This window comes from Argopecten irradians, chromosome 12 (genome assembly GCF_041381155.1).
Source record: "Argopecten irradians isolate NY chromosome 12, Ai_NY, whole genome shotgun sequence".
Lineage (NCBI taxonomy): Eukaryota > Metazoa > Mollusca > Bivalvia > Pectinida > Pectinidae > Argopecten > Argopecten irradians.
Genome location: NC_091145.1, coordinates 31,945,287 through 31,965,213, shown reverse-complemented (window position 1 = coordinate 31,965,213; position 19,927 = coordinate 31,945,287). Strand labels below are relative to the sequence as shown.

General features: G+C 37.0%; 1 protein-coding gene across 1 annotated transcript; it reads right to left on the bottom strand.

Annotated features, from left to right (window-relative positions):
• Positions 1–9,391: 9,391 nt before the first annotated feature.
• Positions 9,392–16,562, bottom strand: LOC138336490 (integumentary mucin C.1-like). The gene is made up of 4 exons (XM_069285988.1): positions 16,490–16,562; positions 14,901–15,084; positions 10,886–11,013; positions 9,392–10,518 (listed from the first exon to the last, which is right to left on the bottom strand). The coding sequence occupies exons 1-4, from the start codon at positions 16,560–16,562 to the stop codon at positions 9,392–9,394; spliced, it is 1,512 nt and encodes a 503-aa protein (XP_069142089.1).
• Between the last annotated feature and the right edge of the window lie 3,365 nt (positions 16,563–19,927).

Genomic DNA, 19,927 nt, shown 5'->3' with positions numbered 1-19,927 from the left:
TAGAATTTTTTTTCCCCGTGACTTGACATAGGAATTAACAATGCCCGTACAATCATATTCTCAATTTGAACATTCTTTCTGAATTGTGTATTTACACACATATAAATCTATGTTCTTATGTTACACTCTGAATTACATGTGTTTGACGAAAACGATTCATTAGAACTTTAAAATGTGTTGTTTTCGAAATTGTAAAATCTCAGAATAAACCTTAAAAATCTTTTTTTTATTGTTATTGATACACAGTCCAAGAGAAGTCCTTGAAATTTTTATGTACTTTGAATAAAACATTCCATTTTTATATACATTGAATTTACAAATTTTATTATAATCAGGCTAGAATGTACATGCACAAGCATTTGGTTTTATAAAATCCATGATACCGTACGTATTACACTATGTAGAGAAAAAATTTGTATAGAGCAAAACCTGGGCTATATATATATATATCTAAGTCTATACATCACTGCACATTTCGATGTATTCGCTTCATAAATGTATATCTACATACCTGTGTGTATCAAAAGAGGTTTCAATTCCTGACCGTTAATGAATACAACAAGAAAATCATGATGTTTGGGAGAATTTATGTTTGAACGGAATGAGTTTTGCTTAACGAGAGTTTCGTCAACAAATATCTAACATTTATTCCGCCATCTTGCGCCGGTATTAGCCGGTGATTCAAAACCGGCTGATCCGGCGTACGCCGGTCGCGCAACCGGCGCATATTTTCTTTGAATCGAGTGACTTAGCCGCCTCGCCGGGTCGCCGGCGGGCGCCCGCTCTTGACGAATCGAGCAGGGGTTATATGTTCAATTTTAAATCCATTTCTGCTGGTGTTCCCCAAGGCTCTGTTCTTGGTCCTTTCCTTTTTCTTCTTTTTATTAATGACATCACTCATGAAATTAATACTAATGTAAAACTTTTTGCTGATGATACATCACTTTATGTTATAGTTGATGAAGATGTTATTACCCCAACTAATGATTTCAACAATGACTTAGAATCCATTTATAATTGGGCTAAACTTTGGAAATTTCATTTTAATCCACAGAAAACTGTTGCTTTATTTGTTTCACGGAAAAAGAGATACCATCCACCACTTATCTTTAATAATCAAATAATTAATGAACATGTTTTCCACAAACATCTTGGTGTTATTTTTAATTCAAATGGAAGCTGGGGTGATCATATTAAATATATATATGATACTTCTTGTAAAAGACTAAATATCTTGCGCATGCTTAAACACAAAATTGACAGGAAATCGTTGGAATCTTTATATCTCTCTTTCATCCGCCCCATCTTAGAATATGCCTCTTCTGTGTGGAATAACTGTAATATTGGAGACGAAAAACTTCTTGAATCTGTCCAAATTGATGCAATAAAAATTATTACTGGCCTCAGAAGTGGAACGTCTCATCAAATATTATATTATGAATCTGGGTTTGAAAAATTAAAATATAGACATAATAGACATAAACAAATTTTAATGTACAAAATAATTAATCACTTAACAGCTGACAATCTATATCACACTATTGAACCCTATATTAATAATAATGTTAATCACCGACTTCGCACTAATAGATTCTTTAATATTCCTCCATCCAGAACATGCACCTATGACCGTAGTTTCTTTCCCGATACAATGCGCCTATGGAATAATCTTGACCATTCTATTACCTCATCCCCTACTCTTAGTACTTTTAAAAGAATTTAAATAAAACTCAAACACACTCTAATAGTAATGCTGTTAACTTCACCTCCTGTAATCCAAGAAAACTTAATATAATACTATGTCAATTACGTAATAATGCGAGCAATCTAAACTTTGACAAATATAAAGACCACCTTATTGATGACCCTGCTTGTTCCTGTGGCGCTGCTTGTGAATATGCTAATCATTATGTTTTCTTCTGTCCTCTTTTTACTGACTCCAGACACCTTATTACTAACATTGCTAATCATTTCAATCATATCTCTTCTAAACTATTAACATCTGGTGATATCCAATTATCTATTGAAGAGAATCAATTCATCCTTTCTAATGTGAATAATTATATCTCTGCCACTAACAGATTCAATTAATCCTAGCTATCCTGTAAATTTGTTATTTAGTCATATACTTACTATAAATATACTTATTTATGAATATCATATGCTAATCTTCTTGATGTAATTTTAATCTTATATCTTTAATCGATGAATCTGAGTAAAGCTACACTATGTGTGTATGTGTGTGAAAGAGGGGTATGTATGTGATTGTTTATATGTATATATTCACTTACATTAATCCTGTAATATTGTCTATTTATGTATGTAAATATGTATGCAATGTAACCTCCGGGACGGGAGATGACTTATATAGGCTTGCCTGTTGTCAGATCCCTTTAATATTTGTTATTAATAAAATATGTTGAAATGAAATGAAACACAAATGAATACTTCATAATATCTACTAGATTCCACATACATTTGTGAGATTTTTGTCTTGTGCTCAGTTCTAGTATAGGGTTGATTCCTTCATTACTATGTATTGTAGCACATCGAGTTAATTCATCTTCATACAATTTGTCTCTCAAGGGAGAACAAAAAATATGTTACAAATCTTTTTACAAAGTGTTTCCAACCATATTGTGATGGTACAAATTCGTCGGTCAGTGTAATAAATATAAATAAATGTACATCAATACATATAGATATATAGAGGTTACACAGCGAGTGGTTATTGAATGTGGAATGTATTACAACAAGTGACTATTTTTTAAAAGTTACAAAAGGAACGAGCTTAAGAGAGTGTGGAATATATTTCATATCGAATTACCACGAGTCGTGTGACCTGTTACTACCACAATTATATCCGATATCCGCGATAGAAATACGACGAGGATAAGTTAACCTTTATTTGCCGAGTTATGCAAATATGATGTACTGATATTTTCATCAACAAAACTACACTAATTAATATTCAAAAATCATAATTTTGTAAAGAATCCATTCACATAAAAGTCCTCCAATTGGGAACAACTTTTAGGATGAAAGATTTCTCATTTAACGTATTATTGAAATTTAATCTTTCAAAGTTACTTCAACAATTTAGCACTCATTGTCGGACTATATATAAAAGCATGCGCATGGTAGAGTCGTGCCGTTTACTTCCCGTCAAATAATAATCATCAAGCTACTGTATTCAAGGTCAAGTCGTTTCAGACTCGTATAATCTACCAAATTACCAGTAAGATCCCTTTCCTTCAGTTGCACAGATTATTATAACACACATAGAAATATCACGTTTTTTACACAACGACCATGGCACATCCTATAGGCTTTCCAACAGCAGATTTGACGCCAAGCGGCGATCACAACATAGCATGATGTCACTATATTATTGATGACGTTGACAATAATTGAGAAATAAGTACATGTAGTTCGGTCAAAGTTCACCGTGTCAGCCAATCAGAATGCGTACAGAGTTTATACCACGGGTGATATAAACAAATAGTTAATCTTGTTTGATTTATTAACGTCCTATTAACAGCTATGGTCATGTAAGGACGGCCTCCCATGTATGCGGTGTGTTGCGTGTATGTTGTGCGAGGTGAGTGTACTGGGAGACTGCAGTATGTTCGTGTTGTGTCTTCTTGTATAGTGGACCTGTTGCCCTTTTTATAGTGCTATATCACTGGAGCATGCCGCCGAAGACACCAAGCAACACAATTTGTTTGTTTGTTTGTTTGATTAATTAACGTCCTGTTAACAGCTATGGTCATGTAAGGACGGCCTCCCATGCATGCGGTGTGTTGCGTGTATGTTGTGCGAGGTGCGTGTTTTGGGAGACTGCGGTATATTTATGTTGTGTCTTCTTGTATAGTGGAACTGTTGCCCTTTTTATAGTGCTATATCACTGAAGCATGCCGCCGAAGACACCAAGCAACACACTCCACCCGGTCACATTATACTGACAACGGGCGAACCAGTCGTCCCATTCCCTGTGTGCTGAGCGCTAAGCAGGAGCAGGAACTACCACTTTTATAGACTTTGGTGTGTCTCGGCCAGGGGACAGAATCCAGAGCCTTCCTCACAGGGGCGAACGCTCAACTCAAGGCCAAAAGTGAGGCGGTGCCAAGGGAGGCATTAGGAAAGATAAAGTCAGTTAGGAAGTAAAGAAAAGATAAGATCCTAAATTTAGTCGCCTTTTACGATCATGCAATAGGGGCAGCAGGTACCATTCTAACGCCCTACCTGCAGGGCCACACACCCCACCCGGTCACATTATACTGACAACGGGCGAACCAGTCGTCCCACTCCCTGTATGCTGAGCGCTAAGCAGGAGCAGAAACTACCACTTTTATAGACTTTGGTGTGTCTCGGCCAGGGGACAGGACCCAGAGCCTTCCTCACAGGGGCGAACGCTCAACTCAAGGCCAAAAGTGAGGCGGTGCCAAGGGAGGCATTAGGAAAGATAAAGTCAGTTAGGAAGAAGAGAAAAGATAAGATCCTAAATTTAGTCGCCTTTTACGATCATGCAATATGGACAGCAGGTACAATTCTAACGCCCTACCTGCAGAGCCAAAATGGTTAATCAACAGCTGCCTATTGTGGTAGAAATCGAGATACTTTCTAATGTATACAAAGTCTTGTTATGGGATACTATTTCCTCTATTCTATTGGGAATATAACCCATCGCGTCCCGACCTTCTCAAATAGATGTAATACCGTACTCATTATTGACACTCGCTCAGACATTTATTTTCCAATTTGTTCGTTATTTGTTAGTTTTAGCGCTGTGTATATCTAATTAGATTATTTAAGTATTATTCTGAATATCTTTTGGGGAGACATTTTTTGTTTGTTGGTTTGATTAATTAACGTCCTATTAACAACTAAAAATGAAAGGACATTCGTCATAACTCACTCAGGTACTAATTAGGCATATATTTCCGTGAGTTTACTTACAACGAATTGAGTTGTGGCGCAGTGATATCTTATCCAATAATTAAGTTTGGCCAAGGACTGTGCCGCTTTTAAAATCAAGAAGATTTGGGGAAAAAAACCTAGGATCACCAGTAGTATTTTATCATCAATTAAAACGACGTGGGACACTTACAAACATGAAAATGTATTAATGCACAAGTTAAACGCACCTTCACACTTTGATGTGGTATGAAAGCTTCACATTCAAGTGAATAAAATTAAGATAGCCACATTCAATAACAAGACAAAATATCCCTTCATGTTTAACCAAGTTCCTACTTCTTGACCGATCGCCAGGTGCAATATAGCCATGCCTCGTGCTCACAAACACACGTGTTTCTATTCAATGTCGGAGCAAACATCGTAGCACACACAATACAAAATACAAAGTCACGTGCGGTTTGATTGACAGCTGGCGATCCGTCAATTGTGAGTTATCCTGCAACCAGTATTCGTGTTGGTGGAATAGTATATCCCAGCTGTACCGTAAATTGGGGTATTTTGGATGAGGTCAAATTAATTCTTAGTTAATTTGGCGTTTAGCATGAAAGCGTAAATAATTTACAACTATTTATATGTTTACACCCACACACTATTGATTACTTATGTGAACATGTAACATACAAGTTACTCAATCACGTTATGTAAACACACATTTAAATATGTTCTGTCGACCGGAAAAACAATACGTGTACAAGTGTTTCTTTCTTTTGTGAAAATGCGTATAAAGGTATGTGATTATATTAACCACTTATATTGAAGACCAAAATTTCAAAGGATTGTCTCAGTATCTATATAGCTTTAAATCACTTCAGTTTTTCATTGTTGAGGGGTGTATAAGACAAAGGGACCGATCTAACTCGAAGTAAATCTTCAGGGTTTTTTTCTTTTGTTCAGAAAAAAATAATAATTTGCCAATCATAGAACACAGGAAAACGCCAAATTAAAACCCACAACAATTTAACCACCCTGTTTTGATACAAAACGCACAAATTTGCGATGCCAAAATATCCCAATTTACGATTTAGTAAACAAATGAATTTCGACTAACCAACTTACGAGGGAAACATTATTTAAAAGAAAGACATAATTGCATAATTGTTGCAATCTTTAAGCTTAAATATGCTGTCTTTAATAAATGTTGCTGTATAAAAAGAATAGTCATGTACAATGCAGATGACCCGTGTCCAGGGCGAGGGTTATGAAAGACAAAAGTGGCCGGCGTTCGGCGAGTCACTATTTTTCTTTCATAACCCTAGCCAAATACAGGTTATACTTTCCAATTTCCAAATATTTTATGAAAAAAACCATGTTAGTGTCATTTGGAATAGACATTAGACGTAGCCTATCTTTGTCTTCTCCAGATATTGGTGGTACAAACAAATAACTATATAAAACATATGAACATGATGAGGTTTATGAAAATAAGGGGAAGTAAACCCTAGATGAGGAATGACATAATTTTTGATCATATTTATTGTAACTCTATAAATTAACAGTTAATTTTCATTTTTTATAATAACCAAATATTATCACATAATTCAAACTATACTTGATAGCATGTATATTTTGTGATATTGGTCCCATTCGCCACAACAGATACAGGCTATAAAGTCCACATACATGTTATACTTTAAGACACTGACCATGTCATCTCTATAACCACTAGTCTCAGAGTACACATGGGGTAATTGGCAGATCAATACCAACCGTAGATGTAAACAAGGACATAGTCATTCAGATCCCCTACAATGGAGATATCAAAGCTGAAGTAAGTTAGATTGTGGAGACTTATGTGTATGAAAAAAAAACAGGTAAAAGGAAGTTGAGCTAAAGAAAGATGGAGTATAATTCAAGTAGAGCGGGCTGCAATTGTTGAATCAGGTATACAGCCTTGACATTTATATTAGACTATATACACAAAGATAGGTGGAGTTTTGCAAAGTAACATTTACTATTTACCATGATATTTTCAGCAATGTTTCCATGGTAACGGAAAAAATGCAAAAAATGAAAACCTAAAAATAGCAAAAGGTACTGCTAGACCATAAAAAGAATGTGTCTATGAAGTTTAGTGGAAATATCTCTTCTGGTTTTAGAGTTATGCTCCGGAAATGAACCTGCTACAAAAATATGATATTTTCAGCAATGTTTTTATGGTTACAGAAAAAGCACAAAAAGTGAAAACCTAAAAATAGCAAAAGGCACTACTAGACCATAAGACTAATGTGCCTATGGAGTTCCGTGCATATATCTCAACCGGTTTTCCAGTTATGCTGCGAAAACGAACCTGGTACAAAAATATGATATTTTCAGCAATGTTTCCATGGTTACGGAAAAAGTGCAAAAAATGAAAACCTAAAAATAGCAAAAGGCACTACTAGACCATAAGAACAATGTGTCTTGGAAGTTTCATGGAAATATCTCTGCTGGTTTTAGAGTTGTGCTCCGGAAACGATTCTTACACAAAAATTTGCCATTTTCAGCAATGTTTCCATGGTTACAGAAAAAAAAAAAAAAAGTGACAACCTTAAAATAGCAAAAGGCACTACTAGACCATAAGACCAATGTGTCTATGAAGTTTCGTGGAAATATCTCTTCTGGTTTTAGAGTTATGCTCCGGAAACGAACCTGGTACAAAAAATATGATATTTTCAGCAATGTTTCCATGGTTACGTAAAAAATGCAAAAAATGAACACCTAAAAATAGCAAAAGGCACTACTAGACCATAAGACCAATGTGTGTATGAAGTTTCGTAGAAATATCTCTTCTGGTTTTAGAGTTATGCTCCGGAAACGAACCTGGTCCAAAAATATGATATTTTCAGCAATGTTTCCATGGTTACGGAAAAAATGCAAAAAATGAAAACCTAAAAATAGCAAAAGGCACTACTAGACCATAAGACCAATGTGTGTATGAAGTTTCGTAGAAAAAATCTCTACTGGTTTTAGAGTTATGCTCCGGAAACCATTCGTACGGACCGACGGACGGAACCCATTTGTATATCCCCCGCCAACTTCGTTGGACGGGGGATAATAAAGCTTTCGCTCACCTCAATATCGAACAACCTTTGTACGGCCTTGACTATCAATAGGTTTCCAAACAAGCCAAAAATCAAACGCTCCACATATTTGTTATTCTCTTCTCCTCTGTCTCATGCATTCATAAGCTACGCACGAGGCGAAAACATTATATGAAAGACGGACATATTTGCAACATTGTTGGTTGCAGTCTTCAAGCTTAAATATGTTGTCTTCAATAAGTGTTGTAAGATAAAAAGTATACGTGTAAATGGTCAGTGTCAGCTGTGATTTGGGCTTGAAACATAAACAAAAAATTGGCGCGCCGATGGTTTACCATGTTTTGGTCTTATTCTTTGCCAAAATATAGCTTATGGGACACTTTCATGACACTGATCATGATGTATTCTCTATATAACTGCATCAATATAAACCATTGCGCGTGTCTACGGAAATAACAACATCGTTATATTTCATTTTATTCTTCAATTAACGAAGAATAATTGAAAAGAATAAATATAGCTTACTTTTACAAAGAGGTCTAACAATTGTATCAATCAATTCAAAAACATCTGGCAGTAACAGTCCTATAGATATAGAAAGTAGAATTCCTATCCCAACATATCCAACATGGGCGGCAGACGGCCTAGAATCATCGGCACACGTTCTTTTTCTGATAGTGGACGATAGCGTTTCTGTATCTACTGTTGTTTGCTCTTTCAAGATATCCAATTTTTCTTCAAGCTCACTAGTAGTATAGTTGATATGAAAGCACTGACATGTACAGTTTGCACGTGTTGTATTGTCTATAGTAGGTTCTACTGATCTTGTATAAATTGTTAGTTTTTTGGTCGTTACAGTAACTGAGGTTTCTTGGGTTATTGTTGTTGGTCCTTGGGCTGTTATGGTAGTTTTGGGTTCATGGGTTGTTTTTATGGGTTTTTGGGTTGTTGTCGTGATAGTTTTCGGTTCATGGGTTGTTGTTGTGATATTTGTTGATTCTTGGATTGTTGTTATGATAGCTGCTGGTTCTTGGGTTGTTGTTGGTTCATTGGTTGTCATTGTGATAGTTGTTGGTTCTTGAGTTGTTGTTGTGGTACTTGTGGGTTCTTGGGTTGTAGTGATAGTTGTTGGTTCTTGGGTTGTTCTGGTAGGTTTTGGTTCTTGGGTTGTTGTGGTAGCTGCTGGTTCTTGGGTTGTTGTTAGTTCTTGGGTTGTAATTGTAGATGTGGGTTCTTGGGTTGTTGTGGTAGTTGATGGTTCTTGGGTTGTTGTTGTAGATGTTGATTCTTGGGTTGTTGTTGTGGTAGTTGTTGGTTCTTGGGTTATTGTTATGGTAGTTGTTGGTTCTTTAGCTGTTGTAGTTGTTAGTTTTTTGTTTGGAGTTGTTAGTTTAGTTGTTTGTTTGTTCTGGGTGTTGTTGTGGTTGTGTTGGTTCTTTTGGTGTTTTAGGGAAGTTGTGGTTTTGGGTTGTTGTTGTGGTAGTTGTCGGTTTTGTGGTTGTTGTAGGAGTTGTTTGTTCTTGAGTTGTTGTTGTGGTTGTTGTTAGTTTTAGGGTTGCTGTGGTAGTTGTTGGGTTTTTAGCTGTTGTAGTGATAGTTGTTGGTTCTTGGGTTGTTGTAGTAGTTGTTAGTTCTGGGGTTGTTGTAGTGATGGTTGTTGGCTCTTGAGTTGTAGTTGTGGTAGCTGTTGGTTTTTGGGTTGTTGTTGTGGTAGTTGTTGGTTTTTGAGTTGTTGTTGTGGTAGTTGTTTGTTCTTGAGTTGTTATGATAGTTGCTGGTTCTTGAGTTGTCGTGGTAGTTGTTGGTTCTTTGGTTGTTGTCGTGGTAGCTGTTGGTTCTTGAGTTGTTGTGGTAGTTGTTGGTTTTTTGGTTGCTTTAGAGGAAGTTGTTGGTTGTTGGGTTGTTGTTGTTGGTTCTTTGGTTGTTGTAGCATTTGTTGGTTCTTGAGATGTTGTGATAGTTGTTTGTTCTTGGGTTGTTGTAGTAGTTGTTGGGTCTTGAGTTTTCGTTGTGGTAGTTGTTGGTTCTTGAGTTGTTGTCGTGGTAGTTGCTGATTCCTGAGTTTTTGTTGTAGTAGTTGTTGGTTCTTGAGTTGTTGTCGTGGTAGCTGTTGGTTCTTGAGTTTTTGTTGTGGTAGTTGTTGGTTCTTGAGTTTTTGTTGGTTCTGGAGTTGTTGTCGTGGTATATGTTGGTTCTTGGGTTGTTGTTGTGGTAGTTGTTGGTTCTTGAGTTGTTGTCGTGGTAGCTGTTGGTTCTTGAGTTTTTGTTGTGGTAGTTGTTGGTTCTTGAGTTTTTGTTGGTTCTGGAGTTGTTGTCGTGGTATCTGTTGGTTCTTTGGTTGTTGTTGTTATGGTAGTAGTGAGTTCCTGGTTTGTTGTTGATGCAGGCGATGTACTGTTACTCGGTTCGTAAATGGTGTGGTGTACACTTGTTGTATTTAAAGTGAAGGAAGTGTCATTGCTGGTTACTGGTTCCCAGGTTGTTGTGTTAGAGATTGTCAGGTTCCAAGCTGTAGTGTCTGTGAATACAAATTAAAAAAGGAAACGTTTCCATATCTCTAGATGTCACTTAGGCTTTGATATATAAAGTGTATAGCAAAAAAGCCGCTGCCAAAAATGCCAATGCATGAAACACGATAACTTTCATACAAGTAATCTGGTAGCAAAAAATATACAAAAACAACAACAAAAACATAAAAAACCTCATGGAAGCAATTGTATAATAGAGAAAAATGAAAACATAAATTGTTACAATGTTTAATGTTTGATTATTCATTATTGCAATAGTCTATTTACCTATTGGAGTTGATTTCGAGCATAACGCACGCGTATTCCAAGTACATGGAATGTCATGCCATTTGCCATTGGACACCTTTAATCCTATACATGGCTCTATAACACTTTTATCGCCTGGTTGCCAGCGGTCCCAGTTTGCCCACACCTGTTGCTGCCCAGTGAGTCTGATTGTAACGTTCGAATTGTATTCGTCATATCCCAAATACAGGTAACTTGACCTGACCAACGAGGAAAAGTTGATGAAAATTTTATATTATTGCTGACCTAGACGATCAATTTTTTTTCAAAACAAGTTTCATAATAACTCTAATAAAATGTTATCCTATAGTTACAGAATGTACAACATAAAGAGAGGTGATTTTTTCATTTCAACAAATTTTATTGCCATATGATGGCACAGTTAAAAGGATCGGATGACAGGCTAAACTTATACATACTCTTTCCTTAAAGATGCTCCACCGCCGAAAGAGCAAAGATGGTTCTCATCATTCCCATAATAATTGGCGTTTACCCGTGTAAATAAATGTTTAATTAACACAAAACATAATTGCTATGTATGACACTGAATACATGTAGTTATTAGATAAGGGAGATATCTCCTATAACTTTATTATCATTACATCCTATAAAGGTCATATTATTGATTTAGGTTATAGAACTTTGTGTGGATTTATACATATTGCATGGAACATACAAAACATCTGTGGACATTCATTTTCCTTGTGGATTTGTGATTATTGTTGATTTGAAACCTGGAAGGAGCAAGGATTATACCAGGACATTCGCATACAGATAAGTAACACTTTAAATCATCGTATTACTCTTGTACCACCACCAATTACTTTAGATATTGTAAACCATCTCTGTTTAATATTGTATATATAATTAAATTGTGCTTTGAATTTAGCTGCTGGTTTCTCATTTTTGTTATTCTGGGTCATAACAATAATGTAAATAACTTCTTTAGTTTTTGGTGGATGCGGAATCAGAACTTCATCGCATATATGGCATAATGCCAGTAACTATTTTTATGTTGAAGTTAGATAAGAAGTTCAAACTATTTAATAGTGGCAATGTAACAAATACGTAACTTTTGTAACCGAAGGAAAATAATATTTCGTCTGCTCTTGGTTTTCATAAAGAAAAAATAACACTCATTAGCGGTGTAGCATCTTTAAAATAGCAAAAACGTGTAACAAAATGCATATTTATACAAATAGTGGGGTAGGAGAAATAGGTTCCCATTTACCCCTCTGACAGTTTTTCGAAACATGTTTTTTAGGACTGGTATGATGTCTAGTTTCATTTTATGCTTGTTGCCATTGACAACTACTGTCCCATGAGGGAAAAACTGAAAATTTCATTGTTTTCTCGTCATTTCACAAAAATGAGAAGACGTAATGTCATTATTATGATTTAAACGTATTCAGCATGTTTCAATCATATTAAAAATGTGTTTATTTGCCTCTGATTGTTGTCTGGTTCTCTATCTGTGCGCATATATGGGAATTTGTAATTTTGGCCATTTTTGTTAACTGAAATCCAAGATGGCCGCCATATGACCCCCATGGTACATTAGTTGTCAATGGCAACTAGCATAAAATGGAATTAGACATCATACCGGTCCTAAAAACCATATTTCGAAAAAACTAACAGAGGTAGTATTTTGTTATGACGTCCTCGAATGCCGATATTACTGCATGCCACAATGAATTTTCTGTCTGGTTGAGCCAATAAAAAGCGCTGTTTGTCACTATTGCATCACGCAAAACTATTACATGGGTGAAGTTACTGTACATACAGACCTCATATCAAATAATCACGGACATCACATTGTCGGAAACCTACGAGTCACCGTTCCACATATACATTTGTAGAGCGGTTACTCGTGGGTTTATGACAATGCGGATATCACTCAAACTACCACATCAATTTACATGACTGTTTTTGATCATTTCTGTAATAGAAAAATCATTAAAGGATTGATTATCAATTTTGTTGCTTGCATTGACTGATGAAGAAAGTTGATCTCGTGAAAATGAAGTGAACTGCGAAATATCAGATTATTATACAAATATGCAACATTGTACCAGTTATCTTAAATGTGTATACAGCTACGAAACAGCCACCAGTCAGTTCTTCTCGTCACCAAGGTAACATAAAATGTAGTCCGAAAACAACTTCATTATTTGTGCGTTGTTACGATTAAAAACGGCGATTTTGAAATAGTTTTCATATACAAGAATTATTGGCTTACTAGTAAATCTTATCATAAAACATTATTATGTAGCTTTAAATACAAAAACTGCTGCGCTTTACTAGAAGTGCAGTCCATGTGAAATCCGGTTGCTCGATTCAGCAGTGGTCCGGTTTTGAAGACAATGATTATTGTGGTGAAAATGCTGAATAGTTGGTATCTACATATAATTGATCCTTTTAAAAACTCAATTACAATTATAATGGAATATAACTGAATATTGTATTTCCGTCTGGTAATTATTAACTAAACCTGTTGTGAATTCAAACACCCGTGTCTATGACATGCGATGCAGTCCAATAACCATGCATCCGAGGCTAAATAAAACGTATTGAAATTTGGGATTTAGTCTTAGATCATTGGTAGACTTCGATGTTATTCTTGAAATTTGATAACTACGCTGTTTGTTTGTTTGTTTGATTTATTAACGTCCTATTAACAGCTATGGTCATGTAAGGACGGCCTCCCATGTATGCGGTGTGTTGCGTGTATGTTGTGCGAGGTTCTTGTATAGTGGAACTGTTAACTACGCTGTCAATTGGAGTTTTGGGATTAAAATTCTGTATAAAGTAAGTAGAGAAACATCGACTTGAAATGTTGGCGGTTTCCAACGACCCTATCTTTGTTCGATTATGCCTACTTGCGATGAGTGTTGAACCTCACTGTGTTCGGTAGCCTACGTTCTGCATTTTTCTAGGGACATAGCCTAAGTCAGCGATTCAACAAAATACGTGTAAAATATCTGTATAATGTTATATTACTGACAATTTGTAATATCACTTGGCCCTGCAGGTAGGGCGTTAGAATTGTACCTGCTACCCCTATTGCATGAAAGGTATCGTAAAAGGCGACTTAATTTAGGATCTTATCTTTTCTCTTCTTAACTGACTTTATCTTTCCTAATGCCTCCCTTGGCACCGCCTCACTTTTGACCTTGAGTTGAGCGTTCGCCCCTGTGAGGACGGCTCTGGGTTCTGTCCCCTGGCCGAGACACACCAAAGTCTATGAAAGTGGTAGTTTAAGCTCCTCCTTAGCGCTTAGCACATGGGGAGTGGGACGACTGGTTCGCCCGTTGTCAGCATAATGTGATCGGGTGGGATGTGTTGCTTGGTGTCTTCGGCGGCATGCTTCAAAGATGTAGCACTATAAAAAGGGCAAGAGTTCCACTATACAAGAAGACACAACATTAATATACCGCAGTCTCCCAAAACACGCACCTCGCACAACATACACGCAACACACCGCATACATTGGATGCCGTCCTTACATGACCATAGCTGTTAATAGGACGTTAATTAATCAAACAAACAAACAAAAATGTAATATCACTTTATCGAGCATTTCTGTTTTTTTTCCTAAATGTACAAGATATGCCTCATCGCAGAAAGTTCATTCAAATCTGAAGCGGCGTAAAACTAGGTCGAAATGTAAACAAAGTCAAAATGTATTCTCACACCGGTCAGAGCGTGACCAAGCATCTTCATTGTGAAATGAAGTGATAGGAGTTTACAAGTTTATTGAGGCTGAGCGGAGTGAAAATGTTAATATTATTACATGTATATAGAAAATAATGATAACTGTTACAATGTCACATCATACTTTCACAATCGTTATCAGTGCTTATTCAGTATAATGTCGGTGTTTTCGAGGAATAAATCATGGAAATCAGCTATTCTGTAATTGTACATTACAGATTTATCTGCCCTCGCGGGCAAGTGATCAGCGTCACGTCATGTGATTACGAGCGTAACGTCATACTTTGCAGCGAAAATGACGTGAATTTCGCTCAAAATACAATGACATCACAATTCTAATATGCAGAGATGGAATACAAATTGGGATACCTACCCAGTTCCCGTGTCTGATATATATGCGTAAACTACATCTGATACCGCCTGGTTTGGAATAACAGCCAAGTGTCCCCCATCTTCCTTACATTTATCATCACTGCTTTGAATACGAAGTCTCGACTGTAAAAGCCAGTAGCATGTTTCCAGTGTTCTATTGGTAAGCACCGTCACACCTGTACATTCTGAAGATATAACAGACACAAATGTAGAGACTTAGTCTCCACCAAAAATCACAATCATTCTTTTAGTTATGTCATTAAAGAGCGAGCGGGTTAAGAAAATCATTCAAGTCATTCACTCCCTCCGGGTTGAGACAAGGCCACTCTCGGGTTAAGATTTCTCGTCAATCTTCATGATTGACAGCTTACATTTTCTGAGTTTTGCAGTACTCATGGAGATAACAGGTGACTGTCAATCGATATTTTAGTATCTGTGGTTAATCATATGTAATATTGCAATAGGAAATTTCGTTGTAAAACTAAAAGCGAATATATGGGTTCCAGTGTGTCTGGCTAAATGTTCCTCGGAATATATTTTCTGTGTAGTTTTCCTGAGTTGTTATAATAAGTAAAACATTAATTAGATTTGTTTGTTTGTTTGATTTATTTACGTCCTATTAACAGCTATGGTCATGTAAGGACGGCCTCCCATGTATGCGGTGTGTTGCGTGTATGTTGTGCGAGGTGAGTGCACTGGGAGACTGCGGTATGTTCGTGTTGTGTCTTCTTGTATAGTGGAACTATTGCCCTTTTTATAGTGCTATATCACTGAAGCATGCCGCCGAAGACACCAAGCAACACACTCCACCCGGTCACATTATAATTAGATATTTAATTACTAATGTATTTATCATGGGTTTTGTACAAAACCCTTTGTACTTTTGATAATTTCGAATGAAAAATATTGAACATGAATATTCGGGACACCATCATTGTCTTTGTCTCTTGCGACAGGAATTTTTTTCCTCCTCTTATTTCGAGATACCGTAAATTGGGATATTTTGGCGTGGGAGAATTGTAGCGAAATTTTGGTATAAAAATCAGGAGGTTTAATTTTGGTGCGTTTAAATTTCGCGTTTTCCTATGCCGTGTTTTAATTTGATTTGATTAAAATATATGATTTTTTTTTGGTCTTCAAACATATTGTATTGATTATAAGTTTTGCTAGTGTAAATTTAATGACTGACTGTTTAGAAATTATTTACACAAATACTATGTGTAGCATTTGAGAGCGACAATGTATAATATGTAAACTCACGATATTCGAAAATAAGTGAGGTAATACTTAGCGAGTAGTCAAAACGTCGTAGAAAACATCAAATGTAGAATCTCATAAAACAATAGTACACGATTTAGAAGACGAAAAGAAAATACTCAAATATCCAGTGATATAGATATTATTTTTATAAATGTCCTATTTTGCTAGTGTACGTTAATAACTTAATATATATAATGTATGAATTAGGTAAAGCAGCATATAAGAAATTGGGCAATTAAATGCAGGATTTTTTTCGATACAATAAAAAAATAAGTTTTTTTTCTTTTTTAAAATTGATATATATATACACTATTTAAAAAATGTAATTACCTGTATGAGTTCCATCAGTGATTCCATTTAGATAAACAGCAATTATTACAAAACATAATATGTCGGTGACCATGTTCATTCCCAATCCTCTATTTTGACGTAGGGTTACGAATCACAGAAAACATGTAATTATAGACTATTAACTATGTAAACATTGAGGGTCGATGTGTTACTGGCTGGTAAATAATTGAACCAACTTTGATCAATTTAAAATCAATGTCCAGCATTTAGAGTCGACGGTTGTTGTTGGGTGTTTTTACGGTTGTCTCTTATAATGCATGCATCCGATTTTCAGGTCATCTGACCCGAAGGGTCAGGATGACCTATAGTCATCATGTTTCGTCCGTCGTCGTGCGCCGTCCGCCGTGCGCCGTCCGCCGTGCGTTAACTTTTCACATTTTGAACTTCTTCTCAAGTTCTATCGGTGCGATTTGACTGAAACTTGCATGAAACAATCCTGACATGGTCCCGACAAAGTGTTGTTATTTTTCAGGTCGATCCGAAATCCAAGATGGCCGCCACAGCCGCCATCTTGAAAACACATTTTGAACTTCTTCTCAAGTTCTACCGGTGCGATTTGGCTGAAACTTGCATGAAATGATCCTGACATGGTCCCGACAAAGTGTTGTTATTTTTCGGGTCGATCCGAAATCCAAGATGGCCGTCACAGCCGCCATCTTGAAAACACATTTTGAACTTCTTCTCAAGTTCTATCGGTGCGATTTGGCTGAAACTTGCATGAAATGATCCTGACATGGTCCCGACAAAGTGTTGTTATTTTTCAAGTCGATCCGAAATCCAAGATGGCCGCCACAGCCGCCATCTTGAAAACACATTTTGAACTTCTTCTCAAGTTCTACCGGTGCGATTTGGCTGAAACTTGCGCAAAACAATCCTGACGTGGTCCCGACAAAGTGTTGTTATTTTTCGGGTCGATCCGAAATCCAAGATGGCCGCCACAGCCGCCATCTTGAAAACACATTTTGAACTTCTTCTCAAGTTCTACTGGTGCGATTTGACTGAAACTTGCATGAAATGATCCTGACATGGTCCCGACAAAGTGTTGTTATTTTTCGGGTCGATCCGAAATGCAAGATGGCCGCCACAGCCGCCATCTTGAAAACACATTTTGAACTTCTTCTCAAGTTCTACCGGTGCGATTTGGCTGAAACTTGCATGAAATGATCCTGACATGGTCCCGACAAAGTGTTGTTATTTTTCGGGTCGATCCATAATCCAAGATGGCCGCTACAGCCGCCATCTTGAAAACACATTTTGAACTTCTTCTCAAGTTCTACCGGTGCGATTTGACTGAAACTTGCATGAAATGATCCTGACATGGTCCTGACAAAGTGTTGTTATTTTTTAGGTTGATCCGAAACCCAAGATGGCCGCCACAGCCGCCATCTTGAAAACACATTTTGAACTTCTTCTCAAGTTCTACCGGTGCGATTTGGCTGAAACTTGCATGAAATGATCCTGACATGGTCCCGACAAAGTGTTGTTATTTTTCGGGTCGATCCATAATCCAAGATGGCCGCCACAGCCGCCATCTTGAAAACACATTTTGAACTTCTTCTCAAGTTCTACCGGTGCGATTTGACTGAAACTTGCATGAAATGATCCTGACATGGTCCTGACAAAGTGTTGTTATTTTTCGGGTTGATCCGAAACCCAAGATGGCCGCCACAGCCGCCATCTTGAAAACACATTTTGAACTTCTTCTCAAGTTCTACCGGTGCGATTTGACTGAAACTTGCATGAAATGATCCTGACATGGTCCCGACAAAGTGTTGTTATTTTTCGGGTCGATCCGAAATGCAAGATGGCCGCCACAGCCGCCATCTTGAAAACACATTTTGAACTTCTTCTCAAGTTCTACCGGTGCGATTTGACTGAAACTTGCATGAAATGATCCTGACATGGTCCAAGCAAAGTGTTGTTATTTTTCGGGTCGATCCATAATCCAAGATGGCCGCCACAGCCGCCATCTTGAAAACACATTTTGAACTTCTTCTCAAGTTCTACCGGTGCGATTTGACTGAAACTTGCATGAAATGATCCTGAGATGGTCCTGACAAAGTGTTGTTATTTTTTAAGGTTGATCCGAAACCCAAGATGGCCGCCACAGCCGCCATCTTGAAAACACATTTTGAACTTCTTCTCAAGTTCTACCGGTGTTATTTGGCTGAAGCTTGCATGAAATGATCCTGATATGGTCCTAACAAAGTATTGTTATTTTTCGGGTTGATGCGAAATCCAAGATGGCCTCCACAGCCGCCATCTTGAAAACACATTTTGAACTTCTTCTCAAGTTCTACCGGTGCGATTTGGCTGAAACTTGCATGAAATGATCCTGACATGGTCCCGACAAAGTATTGTTACATCTCTGGTTGATCACAAATCGAAGATGGCTACCATGACACTATATCTAATTAATTTCCTATATGTTAAGGCCCTTGGGCCTCTTGTTTGAAATAAAATTTGTTGAAAGAAATTGAAAATGATCCTGACATGGTCCTGACAAAGTGACACCATATATAATTAGTTTTACTATTGCCAAGGTAGTCAGATGACCGTTAAGGCCCTTTGGGCCTCTTGTTTATTTTACATCAAATACAAAACAGCTTATATATAAATATGACTTTATTTGACCCATATGCAAGAGCGCGAGGGGAAATGGAGAAAACCTATGCGATCGCGCTGATGACCCCTGAGCTTGTCTTATCCGTGCCGCGTATCGAACCACTATATAGATGAAAGGCGAATGACTTAACCACTACACTATCCGATCACCTTCACTGTTAAATCAGCAGTCACTGAATTCAATCCTCCAAAATTCATCTGTTCTCTATAAAACGGTCTTTAAGAGAAGTTTCGCAGAGAGTTTTATGATATAATTCTCCTTGACAGAAGACACCTCAAAATTACAATGACAAACTTTCAATTAGTTATATTATTATATGTTATAAGTGTTTTAGTTGAAAAATACCTTTAGCAGTAGTATCACATAGAAAAATAATGCATATCGTCCTATATTCTGTTGGTTTTAATTAGCCAAACCCCCAATTGTAAGTCTTTTCGAAATAGAAAAACAATGTCTTTGGTGGCGTAGTTTTTAATATTGACAAGAAAACCATGCTCAGAAATCTTAAAAAGATAGAAATGCACATTATGTATACGACATGTGAAAAGTTTGCTTGTTTGATTAACTACTATCCTATGAACAGCCAAGGTCACGTAATGACGGCCTCCTATACATGCGATGTTTAGCGTGTATGTAGTGCGAGGTGTGTCTTTTGGGAGACTGCAGGATGTTCGTGTCGTGTAATCTTGTATAGTGGAACTGTTGCCTTTTTATATTGTTATATCACTGAAGCATGCTGCCGAAGACACCAAACAACACACCCCACCCGGTCACATTATACTGACAACGGG

Excerpts from the sequence above, each read along its gene's own strand:
- LOC138336490 (XM_069285988.1), bottom strand. The coding sequence starts at position 16,562 with ATGGTCACCGACATATTATGTTTTGTAATAATTGCTGTTTATCTAAAT. Across the intron at positions 11,014-14,900 it reads ATATCAGACACGGGAACTGG|GTCAAGTTACCTGTATTTGG; the intron begins GTAGGTATCCCA and ends CTCGTTGGTCAG. Across the intron at positions 10,519-10,885 it reads TAAAAGTGTTATAGAGCCAT|ACACTACAGCTTGGAACCTG; the intron begins GTATAGGATTAA and ends TTGTATTCACAG.